General features: G+C 35.3%; 1 protein-coding gene across 3 annotated transcripts in view; it reads left to right on the top strand.

Moving 5' to 3' along the window:
• The first annotated feature begins 3,629 nt into the window (after nucleotides 1-3,629).
• The window catches only part of TMEM156 (transmembrane protein 156), a 31,487-nt gene continuing 12,692 nt past the window's right edge, over nucleotides 3,630-22,424 (top strand). Inside the window, exons 1-6 of one of the 3 annotated variants that reach the window (XM_088792472.1) lie at nucleotides 3,665-3,795; nucleotides 7,646-7,720; nucleotides 13,158-13,424; nucleotides 14,971-15,231; nucleotides 19,031-19,150; nucleotides 21,013-21,096. In XM_088792472.1, the coding sequence (XP_088648598.1) occupies nucleotides 13,163-13,424; nucleotides 14,971-15,231; nucleotides 19,031-19,150; nucleotides 21,013-21,096 (727 nt within the window). In that variant the 5' untranslated portion in view covers nucleotides 3,665-3,795; nucleotides 7,646-7,720; nucleotides 13,158-13,162. Of the gene's footprint in view, nucleotides 3,796-7,645; nucleotides 7,721-13,157; nucleotides 13,425-14,970; nucleotides 15,232-19,030; nucleotides 19,151-21,012; nucleotides 21,097-22,424 lie in introns of all 3 variants that reach the window. The other 2 variants (XM_088792471.1, XM_074322378.2) reach the window with 2 other exon arrangements.

Genomic DNA, 22,424 nt, shown 5'->3' on the forward strand with positions numbered 1-22,424 from the left:
GGAGCATTCTCCTTTTATAACCTAATATTTGTGACGGTGCTATGCAAGTTGTAGAACAGAACTATGTATATGTGGGCCATTACCATTATTATCAACTCTCTCTAACAAGTTATTCAAGGGTCAGATGTTTCCATTGTTAGGGAAATGGCCAGGCTTTCTAGTTTGTTATTATACATTCCAGATAGACAAAATCAGGCTGCAAGTAAATTTTGCATTAAAGAATAAACTACTTGGTAAACTACTTGTTAAACTATGAATTATTTGGCATAATGTTATAAATACAATGAGGAAGAACTGTGTCTCTCAGCATAAACTTTTAAGTACATAATCTACTTAAAGTACATATTTTATATTCTGTCATAAAATAGTTGGGGAGGAAAAAACCCTCCATATACAAAACAAAAAGGAATATGACAACCTGGGAAAAATATTTGCAACATACATAGAAAAGGACGTATATTCCCTGTCGAGAAAAAGGTCTATAAAGCAACAGTAAGGATATGAATGCTCCAATAAAAGACATGAACAGACAATTCATAAAAGAAGAACTTCAAATTGCCAGCAAATATGAAAAATGTTCAGACTTACAAGCAATAAAATAAATGCAAATTTTAAAAAAAGTTACTTTATTTTCCCTTTCAAATTGAGAAAGCTTAAAAAAATAAAATGACCAGTGTTTTAGTTTGGTGACCTACGGGCACTCTCATACACTGTAGGTAGAGTGTACATTGACACAACTTTTCTGGGAGACAGTTGTCTATATGAATTAACGACTTCAAAAGTCTTTGTACTGTTTGTCTCAGTAATTCTACTAAATAATCAGAATTAACACAAAGGTTTATGTATGTGAATATTCACATTACATTGCTATATAAAAAAATTTTAAATGCCATAATTGGAGTATGGTTAAATGAATTATGATGTATGTATGTACTATTTAAAATGAAATGAAATCTTTAGAAAGAACTTATTCTGTAGCGTTTCCATGTTTCATTGATGGAGAGATGATGGTATAGGAGTATGAAAGACAGGAGAGCACATGCAAGGAGGGACCTCAAAGCAAGAGCAGCAGGCAGCAAGGAGAACCCTCACCCACTTCTCAAGCTTTGGGAGCGGCCTTGGCTTCTTCAGTTCCTCAGGGGAAATATTCACCTTAAGCTCTAATAGGGTCACACACTTAACGGTTTAGAGCTTGCTACATCTCTGTCCTTCTTAATATATAAATCAAAACCACAAGTAACATTGTTAAAGAAAATTTCTTACATACCACTAGATGCTTGTCTACTCCAGGTTTGTTTCCAATTGTTCTGTTGCTTCAGTTCTATCTTCAAAATAAAGCTAGAAGTTAAGTAAAATCAAGAGTTAGCACAACCTACGTTTATTTGTTTCTAAGGCACTATCATTTTAAGTTGAATTACCTACAGAAACTGCAGCTTAATGCTTAAATCTTAGTGATTGCCAGTGTTTAAAACGCAAATATTTAACGATGTTCCTCCTGTGGCAGTTTCAGTTAGAAAACATTTTAGTGGATGCATTATAACAGTCAGGAAAAGTGAGATATTTTGACCCTTTGATTTTAATCCTCGCCATTGAATCTTAGGGGATTTGACCCAGGAGATGTTTGGAACTTGTCATTAGCTAGTTCTGCTAACGCTTTAAGCAGTTAGTAATTGTAGTCAGAATGATCAAAAGTATTTATAAAAATTAGATTTAAATATAATAGATATATCATAATTTTCTCATGATTTGCTAAATCAAAGATGACACAATGGTGTCCAGCAAGTGGATTTCAGGCCAGCTGTGAGACACTGGTCCCCAAAATCCTCTAGGCAGGCGGGCAGTAGCTTGGGACTTAGGGACGCTGACTGGTCTCCTGACACCCATCATCTATCTGTATAGCACCAGCGAAGCCAGGCACAGATTGCTTGGGTCAGCGTATGACTGACAAAGGACCCATGGAGCTGCTGGGAAAGTTTGTCTTCCAGGTGTTCAAGAATACAACAAGCAGTCTGAGGTCATATTGGGTAGTAGGGGATGGGAAGCGGAGAAGAAGGCCTGCAAGAAATACTATCACAAAAAAAATTCACAAATCAATAAAACTTAGTATGGACAAAATCATTAGTAAATGAACCAAAGCACGGATGTTCATAGGAAAGAAAAGATACTAACAAATTTCATGTCAATAAAACCAAAATTAAAGTGGAAAAAAGTAGAAGTAGTTTAACTGCTTTTTAAACAGTTGATCGAGGAATTAAACTGACTTAAAAGTGTTAGATGAAGTAAAAACTTCCTTGATCTATTTCATCTTCATTGATAGAATTATGGTTGGAATGTTTGCATTCATAAAGAAGAGTTAGAATGTTCGAGGGAATCAAAATCGGGTCAAAATGGGAGTAGAGGATCCACTGACCACTCAGTGATACCTGTAAGATGGGCAAGAGTTAAGGGACAAGTTCCCCCACCCTTCCCCACCAGCACCTCTACTGAAGACGCATCGGACCTTATTCTAATATCTCAGTCCAGTAAGCGGTGCAAGCAATGAATCTCATCAATTCTTCTCTTCCTTTGAATGATTCTTGATGTTGTTCATAAAATAAGTCTAATGTTTGATTCCCTACTCCCATTTTAACTGTTCTTAGGCTCAGGTCCTAGAGTCTCTTAACCCATGATTCCCATCTGTCTGTCAAATCACCACACCCAAGCAGAAGAAAAGACAGTTAATTTATACCCACAATACATGCGCACAATGTATTCAATATATCCCTGTCTCCTACTCCCCATTCACCCATTGTTCCATAAAGCCCAGGGTGGGGTGGGTAAGAACAAGACATAAGATAAATGAAAATAGATGGGTAGTGGGTATATAAGAGAGAATGAGCAGGGAGAAAATGGAGATACCCAGTACCATTATATTTTTTAAAACCCAATAACAAGAACAAAGAAATAAAAATATTTGTTTGCACATATTTTTTATTCACCATGACTTTTCCCTACTCTTCATTTATATTCTAAAACAAAGCACTTTATTTCACTGGGATTTTCATAATGAAAGATCTTTTTTTGAAATGGGAACTGCAAATGTGGATTCTGCAACAATAACCACAATGTTTATAGACATAATGATAATGAATCCCATCCTACTACTTTCATACAGGGTAATAAAGTAGAACTAAAATTTTGCATGTGTCTTTATCCTTACATTTTGTACTGTTTACTGTCTTTTAGACATATTGTTTTATGAACACTGGACTCTAGCACAGTGCCTGCCTGGCACTTAAAAGTGGTCAGCAATCATTTAATAAGTAAGTAAATGAATGATGTCCATACAAGCTGGACACTACTGACATTCATCATTTTATTTTTGGTGAGTATATTGTGGGTTTATATTTACTCACACAGATTGGTAAACAAGGGAAAATAGCTTCAAATTTAGATGAAGACCCCTTTGCTTCTTGATATAATTTCTTTATCTTGTTTAGAAGATAGTTTGAAAGTGCTTATTCGCAGTATTTTTTAATGTCAAGTGACTCAAAATGAAGAAGTCTCAGTTCAAGGCCTCTTTTTTTTTTTTTTTTTTTTAAGTATTACCCAAAAGGAAGTATGAGGTAAATTGCGTAAACCTATAGTACCACAGAAATGAAACTTAAAGCAGGAAGAAACATGCCATCGATGTACTGGATGGGAACACATGTGTCATGTGAATAGACATGACAAAAACAGCTCTCCTTAAATTACTTTTAGCAATAGTGATCACATTCATTTTAATATTGCCAGATTATTTCAAGACACCAAAAGGTGAGTATGTAATTATAATTTATCTTTTCTTTTTCTAATTTTTAAAAATTATGACAGCTAATGGTTACAGGAAATGTCTTCATTTGGATACATGCTGCTTGGGGGGGAAGATCTCTGTCTGAAAAGCTAATAAAATGAGATTGCTATTTCAGTTGACTGTTACATAGCATAACCTTATTCACAGCACTTAATTATTGTGGTCTACAATAATGAACTGAAAAAAATATTTAAAATCTGTAGTCTAAATTTCACACGAGTTTACAATAATCTCATCACATGATTTTGCTCTTTGAAACAGTTCCCTTCAAAAACAGTTTTAAGTATGCTTTTATATTCTGGAATTCTTTTATTAAGAAAATAACATTTCTTATGTTAAAAATGCTTGAATTCCCTCCATCATAACTATTTCACATAATAACTTACTATTGCTTTTTGAAAAACAAGAGTATTTAGATATTTTCAAACTACAATTAGAGTAAGATGGCTCCAAATTTAAGCAGGGGTATGTGTGTGAATATTTGTAACTAGAGAAAAATGGCACAAAATGAACTCTGGATATTTCAGAGTATTGTGATATGATTGCTGGAACCTAGGGTAGGAAAATAAATAGATGTAAATTTAAACTATTTTTATATTTCAGTAAAAGATTTGAAAATATATTAATGTGATTGTTTGGATTACAGTTGTGCTCCCTGGTATTTACAAGAAGAAAACGTAAAAAGAAAATGCTGTATTCTATCATTAAAAAGTTATATGAACTTGATTAAAATTAGGGAAAACCTTATATTTGATGACTTGCTGCAATAATCATTGTTGCATATACATAATGCTAAGTGGCTAGGTAACACTGTCTTTGCTAATTACATTTGATGCCATATTGCAATGAATATTCAGTGTTGCATATACATAATGCTAAGTAGCCAGATAAAAATATTTTTGGTAAATAAACACCATGATTGCACAATTTCGTATACGATTGAGTTTTTCAAATTTCTCTTGGTTTTTCTGGCATTATGTCACTTAGATTAAACAATTATTGCACATATTTTCAATTCTTTATTTCACTGAGTGAAAATATAAAGTGAACAGTTAGAATGGGACTTCAATTTTTAAACTATTGTGGGCTGAGAGTAAGCTCATTTAATAGTCAGGCAGGTCATACAGATATACCTAGCACCTCTACAAATCAGATTGGATCTATTGAAAATCAGGTAATCAACCTAAAAAAGATTTAAGAAACTATTTGCTAACTACTGGTTAGTGTTTATGAAAACTGGTGACTCCCATGGTTGGTAATAATATTTGTTTTCTTAGTATCATAACTGATTACCTCAGCTCTCCGTACTACCTTTTCTGCCTTAAAATAGCCATTTCTCAGACTTAAAATAGCCATTTCTCTTTTCCTGTTTCAAGAACAGTATACATGTCCTTGGACTTTTTGGGGTGATAAACTTATTTGGGAATTTTGTTTCAAAGGAAACCTCCTTCGGGCCTACAAACAAACATGTTTGAAAACCACCATCTTATCTTGATGTCACTTGATGGTAGAAGGAATTTTGCACAGAGCCACCATAAACAAAAAGTTGATTATTAGGCAAAATGTTTTACACATGTAATAATAATGCTTTTATTTATTTATTCTTATAATGATTTATGGATCACCAGGAATAAGTTCATATCACCTCATTTTATTCAGTTCTGTGTCAATTAAACTAAGAGCACATAATTGTTTTGCTTTTCTTTAAGTAATTTTTAAATCACAATAATAGCCGCCTTATGACATGAGTTGATATGTTAACCAGTATATTTTATAAAATAAAGTATTTGGTAAAATTACTTAGATGATAAGCTTAGAGTGTTCTAGAAGTGTTAAAATTAACCTTGAGATTCTCCTGTATAATCTCACCCTCCCTGTCAGTTACTCATGTATTTTTTCCTTTTTTTTTTAAGTTCTAGTCACTTTAATTTCTAAGATAAATATTATAAATGATTTTTACTTATAAATTATTCACTGATACCCTGTCTTTGACACGTCAAATGAATTCAAAAGGAATCTTAATGAGGAATAATGTATTCAAGAAGTCTAATAGATTTGATTTCAAAATAATAAACCCTCTTAAGGCCCGTGTTAAAAATAGAGCACTATATTTGATCATTTTTCATCAAGCATGTATCCGAGTCTCTGAATAATCATTAGTTGGAATATTCAATTATCATAATTACACAGTATTAGCTATTTAGTCTAAATTTACTAACGAAGAGAAACGTCTTCAATGGTGTTTGGGAGTTTTAATGAGTTTGCATTGGGTGTGCACTGGCAAGAGAGCTTATTCTAACACTTTCAGTTTATTTGAAAGGCAGCTCATCATCCTAAGATACAGTAGTTAATGTAATGATTTGATATACTTATATTGCATGCAGATAATGGAGATATAAAAGGGAATGGATATATTTTGATTCAATTAAGGGATCTGAGTTGCACTGAACAAGAGACTATCAACCTGCTTTTGTTGGACTTACAATGTTTAAGAGAGGAGACCTAGTTAACTCATATAAATCTCAGTGATCTTTTATTTATTTATTTTTTCACTTGAAAAGTGTCTGCCTGTACTAGGAACCCGGGGCTATAAAAATGAAAGGCAATTCTACCTTCACAAAGTTTTCAGTCAGGGGAAACACTGACTGGTAAATAATTAAATATGATACTGTAATTACTAAAATAGCAATGTAAAAAGGTGCAATGGGAATGTTCCTAGGCCTGACTGGGGAAGACGGTCCTTCCATTTTTATTGCAAAGAGAAATAAATGTCAGAGTTCTACTGATCACCTAATATTTCTTCTTACCCGCTTGCAGAAGCACTTTCTAAGAAAAGCAATTAGTATTGATTTTCAAATAAAATGTACTCATATAAATATCTCAGAAATTCTTGAAAGCAGGAACTATAGTGAGTTATGCAAGTGTATTCCTGATGATTTGTGGCAACGTAGGACAGGAATAGTACAGGTGAAAACACCACCAACGTAATTTTATCAAGCTGTTTTGACTTCCTTGCTTACTTTGAAGAGTCTAACTGACATAAACTATGTTTACCAGCTTTCATTTCCCCTTCCATTTTACACTTTCTGATGGAAACAGTAGTATAATGAGCAGTGAAATTGAAGCACACAAAGGATAAAGGAACTTTAATTACTTATGAATTAAATCCTAAAGTATATGAGCATTTGTACACATTACTTATGTCTATAGTATAAAAACCAGTGTTATTAAGGGTGACTACAATAAATTTGCCTGAAAGTGTTATCCTAGTTCTCAAAAATGGGCACTTTATTTTCCTCATATTGACTGGCTCATTAAAAATTTACTGAGTAATAAGGTTTAAGACATAGTTTTATGACTATTTTAATTTTTTTAATTTAACAAATACTTATACATGTACTAGGCACTATAACAAGTACTTTTATGCATAATTCATTTAAACTCATTAAATATTTTAACTTATTCATGGTTAGGCATCATTTTCAACAGACTATTCTGAAAATGTTCAGAAAGAAGGAATATAACTACATGTATTGTCTGAAATAATCCATGTTTCTTCCAAGTTCCCTGACAACTTTGTTGTAAGATTTTCTTTCTTACTGAATATTCTGAATCTTTAGTTTTAGAATGGCTACAAATGGACACAATATTTTTACATACATATTTTAGACAATGTGTTGGCAAAAATATATATATGTATACTGCATAGCATAATGTTTTTCACTGCTTTGGCAGAACTGGCCTTTTCTCCCATCTATTAGGTTCCGATACTAGCAAGCCTTGCTTAGGCTGCTTTCTATTTGTCTCATTCAGTGGCAGATAAATGCTCTCTCTCCACATCGGCTTTATTTTTACAGAAAAAGTGACTTTCTCTAAAACATTAATATGGTAAGCTATCTCCCCTTTACACTGCTTTGTTTCTTTTCCTCATAGCACTTATCACCTATAGAATTTACTTATTGATTGTGTATATTTTTTTGTTGCCTGATTTATCCAAATAGAATGTAAACTTGATAAAACTGAGGTTTTGTCTGCTTTGCTCATATTTCACGCACTTAGTACCTGTCACATTAGGCGGCACTCAATGAGTATTTGTTGAGTGAATTTTCTGAGTCATATTGCAAAGTAAAACATTCTTGAAGGAAGCATTTCTCATCTGATCCTTGCAACCGTCTTTTGATTTAGGCAGGCCAGGCATTATTATCCTCCTCTTACATTTTTGAAATGCAAAATGTCATCACAAACCTGGAACTTTTAGGTTGTGCAGCCTGTGAAATCTATTTTGCAGAATTTTTTACTTAAAAGATCTGTGTCTCTTTACCTTGAGTCATTTTCCTACCACTTTCTTTTTCCCCATGGAGAATTTCGTAGTGTACAGTGCCTTTCCTTGTTTGGCAAGTAAAACCAGCAGTCTCTTTCTTCTGTTCCAAACCTGCCATTCATGTACTGCTACTAAGTAATCCAAAACTTTGCCCCTTGCCCCCAGAAAATATTTTAAATTGTCTTCCCCAAATGTTCTATGAGCAAATCCATATCCTTTCTAGACTCTCCTGTTCCTGATCTGGTTAACACCATGGATGTATCATCCATATGCAATGTATTTTTCTACCCTTTCCCACTCAGTATTACTAGAGAAGCATCAACGATTGGACCCAAAATAGAAATATAATTGTTTGAGGTTTTGCTACTGAAATTGATACTCTTTTGAGTCTATGCCAGTTGTCAACAGAGGCGGACCTGTAACTAAATGAAAACAACATCTGTTAACCAATGTCTCTGCAAATCAGACAGCGAAACCATAAACTATTTCCTATCCTGGTAGCTAATATTTTTAAATTTCTGAGTTATGCTACAGAATATCCAAGAATGATGAAAGATCTTTGGAAACAATGGCAATGTTTTATTTTTTGGCTATTTTTTTAAAGGAATAATTTGCAATAAAATGGAAAGATCTTAAATGTTCAGTTTCATGAATTTTGACAATTGTATACACCGATATAACTACCACCCCATACAAGATACAGATTTTCATCACTCCCAGAAAGATTCCTCCTGCCCTTTCCTGTCAAATCTCCGCCCACCCCAAAGGCAGCTTTCTGACCAGTGGCACCATAGTTTAGTTTTGTGCCTCCTTATGCTTCATATCAATGGAATCATCACACGGTATCTATTTTTGTCTGGCTTGTTTAGCTTAGAGTAATGTTTTTGAGATTCATCCATTGAGTGCATCAATAGTTCCTTTCTTTTTATTGCTAAGTAGTCCACTGTAGCAATACACCACATTTGTCCATTTAGCCACTGGGCTGTTTCTAGTTCTTGGCTATTATACATATGCTGCTATGAATATTCTTGTACAAGTCTTTGTATGAACATAGGTTTCCATTTCTATCAGGTAACTACCTACGAGTGAAATAGCTGAGTATATTTAATTTTGTAAGACACTACCAAGTACTTCTCCAAAATGACTGCACTAGCTGTATTTCTAGTGGCAAAAATTTCTTATATTCCCTAGTTTACATTTAATATCCTGAAACAACAATTTCGAAAGTGTATTGTCTGAAATAACACATGCTTCTTCCAAAGTTCCCTGACAACTACTTAACAAAGGAATACCTAGGTATTGGGAAAATATGACTTGACATATAGTAGTTTCTGGAGCTTTTCTTGTCTGTCAAATATTGAAGGTTTATTATAAATTCTCTTATTTCTGGAGGTCGACAGAAGGTTGAGACTTCTGTTCTTGTAGTCATACCTTGAAAAACACTGCTAGCACAAAAAATATAAAATGTGAGATAAAACATTAAAAACTTAAAAAAAACCATATAATTGAACTGATCAGAAAACTTCTCGAAGGGGGAAAATGACTAGAAATTACACGTCCAGATGGATAAGCAACAGTGAACAAATTGGTCACTTCAGGAGCATCGGTCTATTCCTGGTGGCCTTGAGTCTCAGTATCTTTGGGCTGTATGAGAGAGACGGAAGCCAAAGCTAAGATGTGGACACAAAGAGGTGACTAAACTTGGCTATGAAAGCTGCCATGAAAATTCATGGACAGGTATTTGTGTGAACATGTTTTAATTTCTCTTGTGTAAATTCCAAGGAGTAGAATTGTCAGGTCATGTGGCAAGTATTATATATATTTAATTTTTTAAAAAAATTTGTGTTCCAAAGTGGTTGTACTATTTTACATTCCCACAAGCAATGTATTAGAATTATAGTTTATAGCAGCATTATTCAAAATAGCAAAAAACAGAAACAACCCAAATGCTCTCTGTCAGAAGAATAAATAAATTGTGGTATATTTATTCAAATGAATACCACAAATAATTAGCTACAGCTATACGCAGTAATATGTCTAAAACATATTAAGCAAAAAAAGCAAGGCATAGATGAATACTTACAGTATATTCTGTATATATGTATATATTTCTGAACTATGCTAAATGAAACAATGTTATTTAGGAATATATACATTTTGGAAACACTCTAAGATAAAGCAAAGGGGTGATAAACACAAAATTCATGATAGTGGTTAACCTCTGGAAAAGAAGGAGTATGTAGGAATGGGAAGGAACCAAGTGTTTCAAAGATGTTGCTAATATCCTGTTTCTTAATCTGTGTGCTAGATACATGGTGTTTATTTTGATTATTCCTTAACCAGCACAATACATTTTATATATGCTTATATATGATATATGTTTATAATAAAAGTTAAAAAGAAAATAAAGATAGTTCATGTTTCTTTAGTCTTACTCATTGCTATTCTTAAAAACCAAAATAATTGACTCGGACATTTGTCCTACACTGTGATGTATTTTCTTAATTCCATTTCGTATTCCATATATATAGAATACTGTACCTTGAGAGATTGCCACCTTAGTGCTGGAGTAATTCTGAAATGTGTTTCTGTCTCTGGGAGCGAGACTTTAGATATCTGACTCTCAGCAATATTAATAGCAGTAGTTAAATTCATAAATACTTGTTTATAGAGATAAGAATATAGCCGACCTGATACCAAAAATGATTGAGTAGAATTCAATTATTTTTTGAAATTATACCAGGAAAGGATATGGCCTCTATTTCTTTTCCAATTGAATTGTTTAAAACTAAGGTTTAAAAACTATCATAAAATGACCTTATAGCTAAATAGAAAGGATATATTATCAATTCTAGAGAGCCCAGTTGGTTACTTATAGGATAAGACTGCAATATTGACAGTAAAAATTTCTCTATCTCCCTTCTAGGAATATCATAGGAATATAAATTCAAAAAGTTGAAAATTTCATAAGATGAAAAATTCCAGTGAGAAAAATGGAAAGATGGCAAGAAAAAAGTTTTTCATGTGCTTTCATAATATAAAAAAGCTCATAGAGTTCAATCAGATGGTGCATTTCTGTCTCCCTCTTGGGACGTCATTATTGAAGACAATCTTTTTTAAGATTAGTTATTATTTTATTACAACTGTGTTTATAGATATAGTAAGACTTTATAAAACTGTGTATTTGAGTACAATACCATCTCCCCACCAAAAACCTTTATAGTAACTCAAGTATGAAATGTGTTTATAGCTGGAAATCACATATGAATTATTTTAGAAGCAATTTCAAATGTAGAGGGTAATGAACCTTTAATTTATTAACTGAAAATAAAATCAGTAATGAACCATGTATGGAATTACTATTAAGTATAAATTCTACAAGTAAAAAAAATGCTTTAATATAATTTAATAGCTTGATTTTCTTTGAAGTTTGAACCAAGATGTACGACTAGAAGTGGTCATTCTAAAAAATGGAGTAATTCTATTATTGTGCTTCACATTATTTAGAAAATTTAAAAAATATGTTTGCCCTATACGATTATATGAGAAATGGCACAGAAAGACACATAAAGGTGGAATTGAGCATGTTGGTTATTTTCTTGTACTAGCAAATAACTGTCTGACTGGAAATACCTGAAAGAGAGGTTACCTATTCCTTAATTGATCATTACTGTTAAATAGGGATTCCCGATTTTTATATCGTGAGCTTTAATTACTTGTGTAAACTAAATCACAGATAATTCTAACCTAAATGAAGGATAAATTTTTAATTTTTACTTTGGAATATGGGTTTGCATTTTAAATAATATACATTTGTACAAATTTCAACAGTGTTTTCATATGCACAATACAACCTGACGCTACTATAGACCCATGAAGTTCGTAGGATCTAGAGTTATTGTCTCTATTTTGCTGATGAGAAGATGAGAGTCACGGAGATTAAGTAAATTGTCCATGTTTCTTGGCAGATATAGCACTAGTCTTTGTCTTTTGAACTCCTGTATTCTTTCTATTATACCATCATTTCCATATTTGATGTTTGTCTTCAGACAAAAATAAAAATTATGTTACCCTATTAAATTTCATCTTTGGAGGTTCAGGTAGGTTGAATAATGTCCACCCTAGGATATTAGGTGCTAATCCCTAGATTCTATAAATATGACCTTGTAAGGAAAAAGGTTTCTGTACAGATGTGATTAAGTTAAGAATCTTCAGATGGGGAAACTATCTTGCGTTATTTAGTGGGCCCTACATCCAATCACAGGTGTCCTTATAAAAGGGAGGCAGAGGGTGATCTGACAGAGACAGAAGAGTACAAGACAGAGACGCAGAGGAGAAGGCAATGTAACCATAGAAGCTGAGTTTGGAGTGATCTAGCCACAAGCCAAGGAATGCCAGCAGCCACAGAAAGGTGGAAGAGGGGGAAGGAATGGATTCCGCCCTAGGGCCTTCAGAAGGAGCGTGGTCCTGTGGACGCCTCGATTTCAGACCAGTAAAACTGGTATTGAATTTCTGGCCTCCAGAACTTTAAAAAAATGAATTTCTTGTTTTAAGCCACCAAGGTTGTAGTAAATTGTTACAGCAGCCTTTGGAAACTCATACAGATACTGTTCAAGTTTTCCTTTCCTTATTCAACTCCATGGAATTGACTTGAATCTCTATTTTAGAACAGATGAATTCAGAGGAACCTAAGGTTTGTCCATTAAAACCTTCCCAGAAGAGAGAATGGTTAAAACACTAGAGTTTTCAAGCACTTCTCTATAAGGACTTCTGTTCCCTGAAAATTAATAGAGAATGTTGTCAAATTTTTAAAAGAAATATTTAAATGGAGTAGATATTGTTAATTCATGGAAAACAAAGTCGTGTCACTGATAAGCTGGAATGACAAAGAATCCAAAGAATCTGCCTAAGAAAAACTGGAAGCTTATTGTATATTTATTTGAGTGCCCAAACCTCAAAATTTCCTAGTAATGCAAGTTTTGTTTTGTTGTTTTTCCTTCGTAGGACACATGCTGGAGCTATCATGTCTGGAAGTGCGTTTACAACCTAATCTCACCTATTCACTCTCCTCAAATTTTTCTTTCGTGACTTTTCTGCAACCAGTAAGGGAAACTCAGACTATAATGGGAATCTTTTTAAATCACTCCAACTTTCAAAACTTCACCAGGATTTGCCAAGACATCATAAGTGAATTTAAAATGTGTTCCTTATGTTTGGTTTGTGAGTCCAAAGGAAATGTGGATTTGATTTCTCAGGAACGAACCTCAGAAGGTAAATGCAAAGGGAAAGTGAGAATAAAATGTATTAAGGACAAATGACCTTATTCTGTTAAAAAGTATTTAAAAATATGTTCCAAAGTTCAGTTTAGTGGCATTGGAGCACTCAGTGGGGTAGTTTTTGATGAGTGACTTGCAAGCCTTTGGGATATTACTCGTCACTGGTTTGCTTTGAGTTATCAAAAGCAAAACATCTATTCTTCAAATCCATCAAAATGCCACTGTAATTCACATACGTTTGAGTTAAAGGATTATTTAACACAATGTAAACACAGTGCATTGACAAGTTATCCCAGTCGTTATGGCTGTGTAACAAATCACTCCAAAACTCAGTGGCTTAAAAAAAACAGCAGTCATTTTATTACTTCTGTTTTTTTGTTTGCTTGTTTGTTTTTTTGGTGGGTCAGGGATTTAGAATGGGCCTAACTAAGCATTTCTAGCTTGGAGTGTTCCAGATTGTTGGAGTTAGACAGTGACTGGGGCTCAAGCAGAGGCGGGTTGGAGCAGCTAAAGGCAGGTGGGCATTTCTCTCTCTTCAGTTTTTCTCAGAACTTTTCTATGTGGTCTTTCCACTTGGGCTAGTTTGGGCTTCCACAGCATGATGGCCTTAAGTTGTTGAACTGTTGCATAATGGAGCAAGGCTCCCACATTATGTCCCAAAGAACAAGGTGGAAATTGCTTCACCTTTTCTGGCCTCACCATGCAATGTCACTTCCTCTGCATTTATTGGTTACAAGCAAGTCACAAACACTCCCACCCAGATTTAAAGGGAAAGGTATTAGACTCTACCTATTTACGGTGTAATGGCAACATTTCAGGTTAACGTGTGTGTTATGGGTTAAATTATATTGAAGTCCTAACATCCAGTATCAGATGTGACATTACTTGGAAATAATTATTGCAGATATAATTAGTTAAAATGAGGTCATTAGGGTGGGCTGTTTTCCCATATGACTGGTGTCCTCATGGAAAGGGGAAACTTGGACACAGACATGCACACAGGGAGAACACCATGTGAAGATGGAGGCAGAGGTCAGGGTGATGCTTCTACAAGCCAAGGAAGGTCAGAGATTGCCAGCAAACCTGCAGACCCCAAGGGAGAGGCCTGGAACAGAGCTTACCCTCAGAAAGAAGCAATCACACTAATACCTTAATCTCAAAAGTCTAGCCTCTAGAACTGTAAGACATTTCTGTTGCTTAATTCACCCAGTTTACGGTACTTTGTGATGGCAGCCTTAGCAACCTAGTGTAATGTGGGATGAGAAATATTATTGTGACAATTTTGGAAAATAAGATCTGTTCCACAAGTCATCAGGGAAATCTCTGTGTTTTCTTAGAGATGCTCTGAGTCTATTACAACCCTGCTGTCACCTGGTTTTCACAATCTTACAAATGTAAGCCCTTCAATCATTATTTTTAGTGCAGGTAACTTCGTGTTACTACTTTTTTGTATAGGAAGGGGGAACTTTAGTTTTGAATTGTACATGTTTCTTACTATGTATCACTATTTTGCAAATAACATCTTCATAATCTCTTTCTAGTTCTTATCATGAGCGGATCAATGGAAGCCAAGACAAATGATTTTCGTTCTCCTTGTCAACATTTTAACTTCACTGTAGATCCTACAGCTGACCACTTGGAAGAATATAATGTTACCTGCAATCTAAAAACCCGCACTAGAAGGTCAGCAAACATGGAGGAAGATCCAATCAAAGAAAAGTCTATAAACCATACTTGTAGAAGTACGAACTACACGAATAATTGTATACACATTTCTTTGCACCTAGAAATGGATGTAAAATGTAAGTTTTTAAGGAAACTAGAGGGAAAAGAGAAATTAAATAAGGGTGACCGCATTAACTTCACTGAAAGTCAAATAGTTGAAGAATTTTACTGATGGAATAATATGACTGCAAATGTTAGCATATCTATCTGTTTATTTTTCTTTCAAAATGTGCGTTTCATGGGGCCCAGCTGTACCTAGAGGCAGAAGAGGCATCTATGGGTTGTGATTTGAGGGGCACTAGAAGACCTTCTGCCCCAGAATAACTTTCGGACATGCCTATTAGCTGTGCTTGAAGTAATACTCTTACACTTAGGTATGAAAGGATGAGATTTATTTTAAAATGGTAAATATTCATGTACAGAGTGGTATGTTATTAAAACCTTACTTTGAATTGATTTAACATGTCCTCTCTTAGATATAAGAACCAGGCCTGGATTAAATGGGATTTTTGTTGTAAAACCACGAAGATAGGCAAGATATAGATTAGGTACTTTGGGTCATTGGATGATCCTGGGGAAACGCAGGAGCCAGAAAGACAAAACTTACATCTATCTTAATTCTGTTTAAGGCCAATTAACTTCCTAGTCACCCTCTTCTGAATTACCATAGTCGATCCTTTCTACTAAGCTATGTGTCCTCACTTCACCCATAAATCCTACTCTTGAAGACCATTGTATGAGATAACCATTTAATGAGTGCCTGCTGTATGCCTACCAGTGTGCCAGGCATTGGGGACACAGAGCTAGACAAATGTAAAACAATCAAGTAAGTGCTTTCAGTGTGACAGGTGCTATAGTAGAGTAATTTGCTGTGTTCTTTGATATTCCAGACATACAGGAGCCTTTCAGATGGCTTTTGAATGCTTTTCAAACTTTAATTATTTTTGAGGGAACTATTTAAAAATATTAGGTTTATTTTAAGGCAAACACAAATACATAATATGTATGTATTTTAAAGTTATATGACTTCATAGAAGTTTCTTCTGTGAGTTAGTTTGCCCAGGGCCCTACAGCCTCTGCAATGAGGGGGTGTTTCAAGGTGTGTGTATGTATGTGGGTCATGGGAGAGGATATGAGAAAGTCTGAATAGAGGGGTCAAGTCCCTCTGGTACAGGAGTGAGGTTGGAAGGTAGGTTTTGGAAAGGCTGCATAGGGAAGGCAATTATGATGAATTCTGAAAGATAGAGAGGTGTGGATTACAGATACTAAGACATTTATTTCAATGTATATTTATGTACCCATTTAACTACTTTTTATATTTTCTAACACATAAAGGAAAAATAAGCATTTCCATTATTATGATTATAAAAGGATTAATTTTTGTGTTAATGGAAAAATCCATAAATTCCAGTGAGAGTGAAATGACAGTTAATTTTGGGGGGTCCATAATTCAGAAAGATGACAGTGGTCCACCAATATGTAGCCTTGTATTCTGGAAAATCTATATCCATTTTGCCATGCGTAGAAGATTCAAAAATTAATCATATTTTAGTCTGCTGTGCAAAGACTAATTTGATCTTCTTTGAAAGTCCTACCTGCCAGGGGGTGAAACTAAATGTAGTCCAATCTGGTAAACTTACTCTGAAACAATAATGTAAACTGTCTCTTTTTTCAGATTCATGTCTGTTTCCTCTTGTCCCTCTCCAAGATGGCTGCAGGGATGTAGGTGGGCAGCATGGGATGTGGGGAAACACACTCTTCTGTATTTGCCCTGGTGCTTTGGTGGTTGTACTGGTTGGCCTGGCCCCAACTGTGCACAGTCGGATATTACAATATAAATTTGTTGAATGCACGGTTCTTGTCTTACAGCTTGATCAATCAGTGCCCAGTGACACCTTGGTCATTGGGCCTGCCTTGGCTCTTGCTGGCTCTGCAACTATTTTATTTCAATTAACTGCATGCTTTTATTTTGCTGAGTGAGAAATGCAAATCTGGCAGCTGTATAGCATGGAATGATATTGGGGAAGCTGAATGCTTACATCCCAGCCAACTTTTACCTTTTTTCCACTTAGCCTCTTCTCTAAATAAATGTTGACTGCCTATTTCATGTACAACTGCCCATGGCGGGGAGTCCTGTGAAAGAAATACCCAGAGCATGAGCCACAGGGGCAGTCATCTAGGGGTATGAACAAGTTATGTATCTTGCTAAGTTGCCTAAGTGCTAGCTGTGGTTTGTGTGCAAGGAAAGGTTATAGAAGGTGGCTTAAAAAGTCAGTAGACAATTGTTCTTGGACATGATGAGGTAGCCCTCATTTAAGTCATTGATTCCTGGGTCAGCTGTCCAGTGTGTCTTTATGGGACCAAAGAAGACCATGCTAAGTTCTTGCTGGATGGTGACAACCCTTCCCATGTTGGCTCACTATCGTTTGAATGAACAAGTTTTTACCCATATCCTTATAAATTTAGGCTAGGGTAACTCTATGTTTAATTAATGTACACACTTGATCTGATCATTGCCATGAAAGCCCCTGAGGAAAGGGGGTATGGTTGTTCCTCTGGACTCTTATATGCCTCAGTCCAGCCCTTTCTCTTTGTCTTTCCTTTTCTTCCCCAGCCTCCTCATACTCACTGCATCATCGTTGATTTGAGGTTATCATTTTGGCTGCTTGGCCCAGGGCCAAAATTATTCATTACAAATGATTCTGGCTCTGATTCTGGTACTCTGCTATTGTGTGGTTTTAATCTAGTGATAGTAATGATCGGGAAACTAACATCAACATAACCTAAGTGAAATTAACCTTAGAATTTGGGAACTAAATGGATCTCTGGAAACCACTTGGTCAAGGTTCCTTCTTTAATACCCTCATTTAATACATCAGGAGAGCAAGTGACCCTGTAACAGTGATGTTAAAATGTATTTAGCTTCTGTTACTTCAGTACCCCACAGGAAATGCCTTGTGCCATCCCTTTCCCCTAGATTATGGAAATTCCTCTCTCTTCCAAGATTTTGGAGGTTTACACTCCCATTTGTCACCATTCTCTCTAGAATCATCCCCCACCTTTCTGCCCCCTCTGCTGGCTGAGGTGCTCTTCTTGCTGAATTTTGTTCTGCAATTGGCCCTGCCCTGCTTTCTTGAACTTCCCCCAAGTGCCAAAAAAAAACAAGGCTGCCAAATGGAATTACAGCACAGGACAAAAGAGCAAATAACTTAAAATTAAAATGAGACATTTCCTGAAATTAGATTGCTCAGTTTCTTGGATAACCACAGCATAGGGAAGTGGTTGTGACCCCACCTTCCTCGGAGTTCTGTGTGCTCCTCCCAGTCTACCTAACCCTTCTCTTCCATCTTGCTGTTTTTCCTTCAACCCGTTCCCCACCACAACTTCAATTTTCCTTAATACAGGGCATTTTGCCTTGGTTTTGTTGAAACTTCTCTCATGTAGGTTGTGTGGTAGTGGGGCCTAGAGAGGGGTCTCAACTTCTCCCACCAAGGAGGTTTCGGGCCCGTTCATGTGTTCTTTCCTAGAGGTTGTCGTCCTCCTCAGCTCAAATTGTTCCTAGCCATTTAAAATAACATTTTTCAATGTTACATTAGAGTTCAGTAAAAAGATTAAGTTAAAAAAATCTAATAAAATATGTAAGAAATTATTTTTCCCTTGAAATGTTGCTGAATTTGCATATATATGTATATATATGTGTGTATATATACATACATATATATGTGTATATATATACATACATATATATATATATATATGTATGTATATATATATTCAGCTTTTCAGTTAAGGGCAGAATATGTACTAGAACCCAGATATACCACCACACAGCCTCTTATCTGTTGAATCATTTAATTGTATTTTTATTCTTTTCAGATTTCTCTTGTTCCATGAGGATCACTTGGTATATTTTAGTAATGCTAGTTTTCATATTTTTGCTCATCCTTATTATCCACAAAATACTTGAAGACCATAGGCGAGTGCGGAGGTGGCAGAGTAAGTATTGAGAAATAAATACATCATTTGGGATACTCCATTTAGCTACAGATTCAATTCCTTTTTTTCAGTTCAATTTACTATTTACTAAGCACCTACTGTGTGCAACTGGCAATTCTAGGCGTATAAGCATAAGTAAGGCCCAGTGCCAGTGTTCCAGGACTTTCACACGTCCTTCTCCCATCCAGATAAGTGAATAGGAGGGAAAGAAAGGGCGGGTGCATCAAAAGGAGTTGATGGACTGGAGGCTGAGCAGAGACTTTCCGTGGAAGTGAGGGCAGAAGAGAAGAGAAGAATAGGGAGCGGTGATAGAGAACTTCAGAGTTGGAGATTTGGAGCAGACTGGCTCTAGGTAATGAGTGTGAGTGGGAGCCAATCTTTAATAAGTGTGAGTGTGTCAGTAGATTTTGGCTAGGCTGAGCTAAAATGCGTCATTAGAAATCAGGACAGTAGGGATGATATTAAAAATATTTAATAACTAAGACAACACCCAGTTGTCAGGATGGTCACTGACTGTCAATTAGTGGTGTGGCCCTACTGGTGTGTTCCCATGCATATACTAGCTGGATATCAGGCCTGATGGAAAGCAGTTGCTCTCTTAAAGACAAGAGAATGTATCATTATGAGAATAGGCTTTGGAGACAGGTGGAATTATGTTAGAATCCTAGTACTACCACTTACTAGTTACGTGATTTTTGAAAATGCTGCTTACTGTATGAGTGTCTCTTTTCCCTCTGATAAAACAAGGCTAATCACCATTACCACAGAGGGTTGAGGAAGGATTGAACTAGAGAGATTACCTAAGAAATTTAACACAGTGTCTAGTGCATAGTAATTCTCAATATAGGAGAGTAGTGTTGTGCTGTTTGCATTATTTCCCAAGGCTCTTATGTTCTTTACCAGGCAAGGCCTATGAGTCATTTCAGCAGGCAAAACAAATGGTGGCCTCTGGGTTTGAGTGAAAGCGCCATTAATTTTTTTGACCAAGTATTTGTTACAGATACTTCTGAGAGCAGTTTCATATCAAGTATTGTTATTGATACCTTAGTTTATAAGATGCCTAATTCACTGGTTAATAATCATAATATTGTATATTTTTAGAATAACCATTTTCACAAGATTTTTACTAGATTCTCAAAGTATATAAACAGGGTATGTGCTATTTATTTTATAGATGAAAAAAACTCCTGAGCTTCAGAGAGGTTAAGTATTTTGTCCAAACTTATACAGCTAATAAAACATCAGCATTAAGACCCAGGTTCTTTCTAGTTTTGAAAATTATATTATTTTAAATAAATGAGTGTTAGTTGCAAACAGTGCTTAGTTCTGAGTTTTTTTTATCCATTTTTCCATGTAATTATATGTTAGGAAAGAGAGATAGAAACCAGATAGAAAAAGTGTCTAGAAAGAGATGAATAGTGGGAAGTGATATTAAGTTCTTATGAACATCTACCCAAATGAGAGGCTAGAGGTTTTCAAAGGCTTGCCTCACAAATCTAAGCATATGATGAAAAATGTAACATCATTTAGGACATTAAATAATATTAAATATTAAATATACATTAAATATTCTGTATATCATATCTATGTATATAACATAATATAAATGATATAATATTCTGTACATAAGAGCTGGGCTATTCATTAGAGGAGATGGCATAACGGCATTTATGGCAGTGGAGAAGCCACTGGTTTTGGAAAGAACCTGCATTTATTAATGGATAATATGGAAAAACTCTTAATGTCAGGCCCTGTTCTGAATGACCTATTTTTCTTGGTAATCCTTTAAACCAAAATGGGGACTATATATTAAGAACATGCTTGTTTATCATCTAAATATTTCATTTCTTTTTTTGGAATAGGTTATAAATATAAACCTTCATCTGTTCTCTTAAGAGAAAGTGATTCTGAGAAACTTCAAACATTGAATACACGAATTACTGCAGGTGAGCTCTGCAACATGCCAACAGAATACAGCTTAGGAAATTCCAAAGCTTCACCATTTCAATATAAACTCAAGATTGCAATCTCTGTGCTCATTTACATTAGGCTTGTATCTGGAAGACAGGAGCTATGAGCAAATGATGTCTAGTTTAATGTCTTATTATCCAGGGACAGGAACGATCAAAACTACCTCCTTAAGTAATGGAAAGTTTGCTTAATTGGCCAGAAGAAATTCATGTGAGTAGGCAGAGAAGAAAAAGCAATAAGGAATAAGCCTCAGATTTATTTTTAAATGAGACAAGATACCATTCTTCTCAGAATTGCAAGAAGTAATTGTAGAGTGGGTATGGCTTTTACTGGAATCTTCACTTAGCAAAGGGTGTCATTGTGTAAAGAGAACTTCTAATAGCCCCAATTAAAAAGTCCCCTGTCCTCTCCCAAGAAATAGAAATGGAATAAGGGAATTCTAATTAGAGCAGCAAGGGGGCTGTTAGCACAGATGCTGTGGTTCTATCTCCTTCTTCTAATTGTGAAGACGCCTTCTGAATTCAAGCTGTCAAGTCATATGAAAAAGAAAGGGAGGGAGACTATGACATGGGCAGAGGCCTCTTCTTCAGCAGGGAGAAAAAATATCCTTGAGTCTTTGAAAAGCACAAAATTATGAGTGATATTACTACGGCTCCTCATGCATCGCCAGTGAGCAGGCTCCTTTGTCCTTTGTGAGAAGTCAGATAAGGAAGCTTCATGTCTGGTGTGTAAACCATTTTCAAAAATGAAAAGGAAACTGAACAAAACTTGAGCCCCCTACCGCAGCTGCATCTATAGCTACGTGGGGATTTGCACGGAATTTCACTGGGAACTGTGCTCCCCAGGCTTTTCTTCGCTATTTAAATTAGCAGGTACTCAACTCTGTAGCTTGAGGAAAAATTGGATTGGGTGCACCTAAAGAGCTCACTTTTTTTTTTAAGAGAAAGTTTCTATTCTCAGCATTAGCAGTAACATTATTAACCCACGGCTAATAATAAGTATTAGCTAAATAGTCATTGGACACCAGCTAAATGTGGGGAAAGTTGATGGAAATCTGGGGCAGTAAATGGAAATTTTGTTTAACGACATAAAATTCACAGGGTTGTTTCAAATGGGAAAATTAATTTTTAAAGGGAGAAAATGGCGTTTCCTCCGGCCGCCTCTCTTATCCAGTACACATGCCTGACATTCACACATACACCAGGAATAAGTTTTAACCTGGCTCTGCTGGGTTTTTTGGTTGCCTTGGGAATCCCAGTGCTTTCTCTTTTCAAGTCATAATTTTGAGCACCGCAGCCTTGCC

The sequence above is a fragment of the Rhinolophus sinicus genome, chromosome 1 (assembly GCF_057876585.1).
Source record: "Rhinolophus sinicus isolate RSI-liver-muscle chromosome 1, RSI-T2T, whole genome shotgun sequence".
NCBI lineage: Eukaryota > Metazoa > Chordata > Mammalia > Chiroptera > Rhinolophidae > Rhinolophus > Rhinolophus sinicus.